The sequence below is a fragment of the Teleopsis dalmanni genome, chromosome X (genome assembly GCF_002237135.1).
Source record: "Teleopsis dalmanni isolate 2A chromosome X, ASM223713v2, whole genome shotgun sequence".
Classification (NCBI taxonomy): Eukaryota; Metazoa; Arthropoda; class Insecta; order Diptera; family Diopsidae; genus Teleopsis; species Teleopsis dalmanni.
This window is the reverse complement of record NC_051848.1, coordinates 97,115,304-97,123,089: the sequence shown is the minus strand read 5'-3', so window position 1 is coordinate 97,123,089 and position 7,786 is coordinate 97,115,304. Positions and strand designations below refer to the sequence as shown.

Genomic DNA, 7,786 nt, shown 5'->3' with positions numbered 1-7,786 from the left:
TGTTTGGTAAATAATACTCATTAGCAACTTTAATCAGTAAGACTGCTTAAATGAGACAATAGAAACGTGAACACATCAAATTTATCGCCGAAAACTTGTTATGGAAAGTTTCTTTAAAATAGATTTATAAAACTTAAAAATTGTCAAAAAATTGAACATTTTGAACAAATGCCCACCATAATGTGGCAATATATTTCAAACTAAATATAGCAACCAAGTGATCGGTTTTCACTTAATCCTAGTATTAAAACCTATTCCGCACGAAAAATTGGCACAAAACCGCAAATAAAAAAAATTTTCTATTTTTTGCAACATTAATAACACGAAAATACGTCTCTGGTTAATTGATGCCCTTGCTACCATAAATGTCATTTCATTTCCATTCATTCCTTCTATAACAAACGCGTAATTGTTTATATTGACATTGCGCAGGTGACATCAGAGACCGCGTTTGTTTAATAAATTGAGATAAATATTTAACAAAAGAATTAATATGAATATTGTAAAAGAGGAAATTGATATAAGTTCAATTGGATATGATGAAGATGTGTTTTTTGAAACAGAGGATGACAATAGTATTGGCAGCAGCTATGACATCTTAGAAGGTTCTGTAGAAGGTAACTTCGAATAAAGCATTTCGTTGTTTTTTATATGTATTTTTGTATTGTATGTTTATTTTTTTTCAATATTAAGAAGCTGATTTCTTATATATACCAGATGATAATTTAGAGACATATTTGAGCGCTTCAATACGAAGTAACTTAATGGAGTTGGATTATGACTGGAGAACTGAATGCAATGTAAGCGCTGCGATATATTTGTAAAATAAAAATGATTTATTTTTATATTATATTTTATAAGTACTGTGCGGAATCTTTCAAAACTTTTCAAGAACTTTTAAATCATATCTATAACAATCATAACACTATAAATAACGAGCTCCATTGTGTTTTAAGGGACTGCACAGAGGCATTCGCTAATGAGAAATTACTAACGCGCCATATAATTTTTCTTCATGGTGACCTAAACAAGTATGTAAAAATGTTGTCTTTTAAATCAACACTAGTTGATAACTCAAATATTTATCAAATATATATTAAAATATAATCCAAGGTTAAAAATATATGGTTGCTGCTCTGACTGTGGACTGCCTTTCTCGAACTTTTTGGTGCTTAACAAACATTCTTGTTATCAAAAACTTAAACTTAAATCTGGATTAAGGCTCCATTGCAGTGATTGCCAGATGGACTTCCAATCATTTAAACGGTATACTCTCATCCAATATATTATTATTCAGAATTTAGAGGAAAACTTCTAACTTTTCTAATTGCAGGTATAAATTTCATTTGCAGTTTCATTTGATAAAGCATAGGCCCAAATGCTGCTTAATTTGTGGTTTGAACATAGCAGACGATAATGAATTATTTGAACATGTACAATATTTTCATGAACAATCGGATCAATTGACTTGCACTTGGTAAATATAAAATTTATACAAGTCAGAATTTTCTTAATAATTATTCTTTTACAGTTGCGATCGCATATTTAAGGACAAGGAGCGGTTTGAAGCACATTGTAACACTCAAAAATCTAACTTAAAATATTATTGCGATTTCTGTCCAAAGAAATATGCCAATAAATCTATACTTGCAACGCATATGGTAAATTTAAAAGCATTTTTAATGTAATTAAAAACATTCAAAAAGTAAATTCAATCTATAGAAAATTTCTCACCTTGCGGGAAATCCAGTCTCCTGCACATATTGCAACAAACAATTTCCAAATTCTATTTGCCGTTCATATAAAAATCATATAAAAAACCATGAACTAATTGAATCGCAGGTACAAAGTTTTATCTGTACAACATGCGGTTTAATCACGAGGGACGAAGCCAACTTAAATGTAATTGAAATGAAATAACATAATTATCTTTATAATATTTACATATTGATTATTTAGAATCACTTAACATGTAATAAACCGACGCTCGAAGAGGAAATAATCACATATGCATATACCTGTGAGTTCTGTTCATCGAATTTTAAGAGCGCTTACCATTTGCAGACGCATCGTGCAACTCGCATACATGACGACAATCTTTACCATTGTTTAACGTGTGAAGAAAACTTTACGTGTTATAAAAGCTTACGCACTCATGAAAAATATCATTCAGTTGATCAATGGAAATTAGCTCTGAGTAGAGTCTTTATGTGCGCTGTTAAGGTAAGTACTAACTGATTATATTATAAAATTTTGTAATAATTGTGGTTCCTTACACAAGGGATGTGGAGAAACATATGTACAGTGGAGTGGGTATCATAGTCATAAAACTCATTGCCATTTAGAAGAGACATGCGTCACATGCAAAGAAACATTTAAGAACACTGAACAACTAGCAGAGCACATGGAAACATGTAGTAATACACGGGCTTTTACGTGTCAATTTTGTAAAAAAGTTTGTCCAACTAAAATGTCTTTAGCCGTACACGTTGCAAGAAGTCATAATAATAGTAAGTTAGTTTATAATATATATAAATATTTATTGGCTATACCTTGAGTGTATTGCTAAGATCGTTTATCTTTACTTTAACTCAACCGATACCTTAAATTATATTGTTGTTTTATAAAACTTGAAAATTTAAGTGTCAAAAGAATAATTCGCGTTCCAACTTTAAATAAGAATGTGTGCAATAGAACCCCAGAAATATCTAACAAAATTGAGAATTCAGTTGGATAGTTTACAAGTTCCTCGGCATACATAAAGCTCTTCATTACTTTATAAGTTACAAAATCTTTTTCGAATAGACGTCAATTTCTAAAGTGAGAATCTTTATTGAAATAAATCCTGACGAATCTTTTGGAGTGTATACGATGTACCAACTTTAAAAGAAATTGCAAATGGATAGCTCATAACATATTCGATATTAATAAAGATGTTAATCGAATTGTAAGTAACGTTTTATATGGGAGCTACTAAAGTAAGAACTTTTATATGTATATATATATCAATTAAAATTAAATTAAATAGTGTAAATATCATACAAATTGATAGACGAATTTTGGAAAAAAAAATCATATTAATTAGATTTTTTTCTGTATGCTGGTTACCTTAAAAATGACAATGAATAGAAACGTTATAGCTCATAAATAATATCAATGAGGTAAAATATGGAGAAAGGCTTTCCGCCTTTGATACTAAGGCCGCATCTTCTTTAAGGCCACGGTTGTATTAGAACAAGGTTTACGACATGCTTCCTTCTGAAATTTTCTGGTATTAAAGATGGTTACTGGTTATAACATCTGTTACTAACAGATGTCCCAACTGCAGCTACGTTCTTCATAATTGGTTTATCTGTTTTCATTTTAACAAATTTGAGCTGTATTGATTTATAGCTTCGCTCTATTTAGGAATGAGGTTTCTTTTTAACTGTCCGTTTCGGATAGCTTACCTTCCTTTACACTGTCCCGCAGTTTCAGCTATCCTGACCATTGGCGTTGGCTCCTTAAAAAGAGTGTCGTGGTGGTTGTGATTAAAACCCAAATAAACGCGTTTATAATGTTTTCATTTATAATCATTCAATGTGGAGTTGCATTTGACAACCGGGTCAGCAGAGGTATTAGATAGGAATAGCTTTTCACCAAGGGGGCAGTTATGCCCAAATACATAATTTCAACTGGTACCGTCTTAATTCTTCGGAGTTCCAATGGGGCGTGTGTGAAGAACACAGTTGTGTTAAGCTTTCACGGCAGATATCCACGTAAAATTCTGGGCCTTCATTCCTTCACATTCCCCATCTTGTTCCAATTTGATAATATACTTATATATGCTTGCTTTTCAGGACAACCTGTACAGTTTACAACAACAATTTCAATGTGTTAATTTATTTTATAGATGTTAGGAGAATTCAGGTCGAAAGAACAGCAAGTTTCTACAGTGTTACCGCTCTAAGTTAAACCTTATATTTTTTTAAAAATTTTTCTTTCAGTTTACGTTTAGAATTTACTTATTATATTTAGGACAACTTATTTTATTATATTAGTTTAGTAATTACAGTTTATAGTCCAAATATGTATTATTATTTCCTTTATAATTATACAAGTTATATGTGTGATAAAAACTAAAATACTAGTTTACTAATTATGCGTCTTTACTACATACCGAGATATATACCGACGTATCGGTGTCTTTAAATCAGATAACTTGTAAAGAATTTAATTATTAACAATATATTTTATGTTTATATTTTATGTATATTTTATATATTTTATGTTTTTATAAATGTTAAATATTTTTCTCTTTTAATAGAAAATTTGAAATGTTCAATTTGTAAAAGTATAATTAAAAATAAGGCACTCCTCGAAAAGCATATGGACTCTTGCCACCAAGAAATGCGGTGTAATGAATGCCATAAAATATTCAAAAATGGAAGAAATTTGGAGAAGCATAAAAAAATTGTTCACGAGTCCATTAAACGTTATTTCTGCAAATCATGTGACAAAGGTTTCTACTATAAAAGTGAATTGAAACAACACAACACATTTGTATGTAAAATTCTCAATCTCATTGTTTATACTTTACTATAAAGTTTTATATTTAACAGATCCATAAGCCTTTCCTCTACGAATGCAATGAATGTTTATTTACTACAAATTATAAAAACTCCTTTGATATACACATGGCTATGCATAGAGAACAATTACAACATAAATGTCCCATATGCAATAGAATGTTTGGACGAAAATATGCCTTAAATTTACATATAAAGCGTCATTCGGATCATAAAGAGTATGTCGAAGTAATAATTTATATACGAGTATTATTCAATACATTTACTTCTATTTTTAGATTTATCTGCTCACAACGTATCAAGGATGGCTGTGATGCATCATTTATTTCAAATTACTTATTACGAAAGCACATTAAGAGTAGACATTCTAACTATGAGTTACTACAGTTACCAAAACTCCAAAATAACCAAAGCATTTCAGAACTCGAATTACAAAATAGTATTGATGATGCTGATGATCCATTAAACGTTGTTAACGAATCACTTAACTATGCTGCTGATGTTGATAATCCACCACATGATTTTGACGACTTATTGAAAAATGTTGACGATGCACCAAACTGCACTGACAATATACCAATCATGGTTGTGGACTACGATGAAGCTAACGATATTGGGGAAAGTAATACCTATATTTCGTACATGATACTAGATGAAAATATACAAGAAAATCCAATAGAAGAGGTTTTTGCAGAAAATAATAGAACTGACATTAGTTTAATTAATATTGTAGAAGAGGATACGAGGGAAATAGATATAGATATAATTGAGGAAATAACTGACTAATACAGGAAAAAAGCTAATTTTTTTAGTTCTCTGTATTATTTCAATTTATACACTAAGGTCTTCAGAATAGTCAATAATTAATTATTTTATTTTACAATAATTGTTACATTAGATTTTAAAAAACAGAATTATATTTAAATTAACATTGAAAATTGACATTGTATAGACGTTTTCTACAAAAATTTTGTTAATAATTATTTTTGCGTTTTTATAGTACTGTATTAGTTGTATTGCAGTAACATTAAAATATTGTGAAAACTATTTATTTACTTAGTAACCTTGTGATATTGAATTAGTCAAATAACACTAGTTTACAAACAACATTTTTTATAATTTATAATTTTTCCCAAAGACGAGACATATATTTTCTATAGTATAATTTTTCATAGAATTCTAAAATCATAATCTGTGTACCAATGACCTGTTATTTGCGAATGAGTGTTACTAGATATAATAAATATCCGATAAAATGTGAAACTAATACGAATATATTAAGGTACGAATATATTAAGGCAGTTCGACACATCAAGTGTTACTACGAAACAGACTAAATTCCATACAGTGGTTGCGTCAATTGATGAAGTTATCCTCGCTCAAGTTAGTGATATGGTGCGTAACATGCCTGCTGAAAATCTCTACTCCACTCTACTCTACTTAAGGAATTTTCAATTTTGGAGCAAAAAAGGTTGAAGAAACTTCTGCAATAGATGTATCTAGGAGATTTGCGGCATTCTGAGTTCCTGCATAAAATGAAAAACTTGACCGAGATACAAATGGATGACGCGTTATTAGGGTCCATGTGGTTTACGTATTTGCCAGCCAACATGCGTGCTATCATTTCAATCAGAAGCGAATCTCTGTACAAAATTACTATTATGGCTGATAAAATCGCGAAGCGTACGACTGTTCCTCAGTTCAGAAAGTCCGTTTGGCAAAATTAACACAGCTACCGATGTTTCACTTCACCATCAAATAGACGTAGCCGAACTCAGACCGTAGCAAAGGAGACAGTGGCGACCGTGATGACGTGGGTCTCTGTTAGTATCATCGCTAGTTTGGTCGTAACCCCAAGAAATGCAAAGAACTGTGTAGCAAAAAGATAAATTAGATCGTCCGTCTCTAACGAGGATACCAGACAGACAACCTCAATCATATTGCCGACTTACTTTCTACGACATAAACGTAGAGTTGAAGTTCTTGGTTGACACTACAGCTAAAGTTAGTGTCAATTCACCCAATGCTCATAGGAACGCCAGACCAGCATTTGTACCTATTCGCAGCTAACAAATTCCTAATCAAAACGTTTGCTAAAAAAAGGCTAACATTGAATTTGGGCTTACGCCGTTCTTCCTTATGGAACATTACCATCGTTGAAGTTTCGCAATCTATCTTGGGGACTGGCTCTCTTAATGATTATAAGCTTGTCGCCGACTTGCGACATCTTAAATAGCTTGACGGCGTTACCAACTTTTCCATCAGCTGTGCCCTTACTACAGTCAATCATCCAACATCTGGGCTCTCAGCAATCAATAGTAACAATGAATTCCATGCTATATTAAAGGAATTCTCAGTAATTACTAGCGTTCTACCATTTTCTTCAGGTTCAACTCGTGATATATATTTCACCACATTGTCACCAATGGATGACCAGTTTTCTCAAAGTTCTTTCGCCTTTCGCCTGAGGTGATGAAAGCTGCTAAAGTAGAAATTCAATCTCTCCTGTACGCTAGAATTTGTAGACTATCTAACAGTACTTGGGCAAGTCCTTTGCATGTAGTAAAAAAGAAAAACTTGGAATGGCGGTGTTGCGATTGTTACAGGAGACCTAATTCTATAACCGGGTCCAATTGTTATCCTATTCCGCATATTCACACCTTGACACACTGGCTAGAAGATTGTAATGTTTTCTCAACTATTGATCTTCGTAAAGTCTATCAGATTCCTGTTCATCTTGCTGATGTTGCCAAAATAGCTAGCACCATATCTTTCGAAATGATTGAATTGACTCAGGAAAAATCAAGTTTTCCTTTTTTTTAACCTGTCCTGTATTTCATGGAAACATAGAACATTTAAAATTTTACAGAAGATGTCGGAAACAGTATACTTAAATTTTAGAGTTTGTGCTCGCGAAAATTTTGTAATTTATTTTGGACTATTTTTAGTGTACTATTCGTTTAGAGTTTTTTTAACAAAAATACAAAACATTGCACTATGTTTGGTACTTTAGTGTTTGTTTTCGTTGACTGTAATAAATAAATCCCAAATTGTAAACGTTCAGGTTGATATCCTTCCTAAAATTAACAAAGTTGGGATTGATCTACCTTCAAAAAATAAATATAAAGCTGTGGCGACGCCAGTAGGCTATGGGCTTACTGAAATTGAAAAGTAAAATTCAATTTCAAATATTTTTTTTTTTTTTTTTTTTTTTTTTT

General features: G+C 31.5%; 1 protein-coding gene across 4 annotated transcripts; it reads left to right on the top strand.

Annotated features, from left to right (window-relative positions):
- Nucleotides 1-203: 203 nt before the first annotated feature.
- Nucleotides 204-5,867, top strand: LOC119689849 (zinc finger protein 658B-like). 4 transcript variants are annotated; one of them, XM_038104769.1, is made up of 12 exons: nucleotides 204-617; nucleotides 718-800; nucleotides 862-1,031; nucleotides 1,114-1,266; nucleotides 1,334-1,477; nucleotides 1,532-1,661; nucleotides 1,723-1,902; nucleotides 1,960-2,223; nucleotides 2,282-2,510; nucleotides 4,307-4,542; nucleotides 4,602-4,786; nucleotides 4,847-5,867. In XM_038104769.1, exons 1-12 carry the CDS (start codon nucleotides 494-496, stop codon nucleotides 5,352-5,354), a joined length of 2,406 nt encoding a protein of 801 aa, XP_037960697.1. In that variant the 5' UTR covers nucleotides 204-493; the 3' UTR covers nucleotides 5,355-5,867. The 4 variants fall into 4 exon arrangements, with proteins under 4 accessions (XP_037960697.1, XP_037960696.1, XP_037960695.1 ...); XM_038104768.1 differs by having other exon boundaries at nucleotides 697-800; XM_038104767.1 differs by having other exon boundaries at nucleotides 694-800.
- Nucleotides 5,868-7,786: the final 1,919 nt, after the last annotated feature.

Bases quoted from the DNA above. Each gene is read 5' to 3' on its own strand.
- LOC119689849 (XM_038104767.1), top strand. From the start codon at position 494: ATGAATATTGTAAAAGAGGAAATTGATATAAGTTCAATTGGATATGAT. The intron at 1,662-1,722 runs GTAAATTTAAAA...TTCAATCTATAG, and splicing joins CTATACTTGCAACGCATATG to AAAATTTCTCACCTTGCGGG. The intron at 2,224-2,281 runs GTAAGTACTAAC...TCCTTACACAAG, and splicing joins TCTTTATGTGCGCTGTTAAG to GGATGTGGAGAAACATATGT.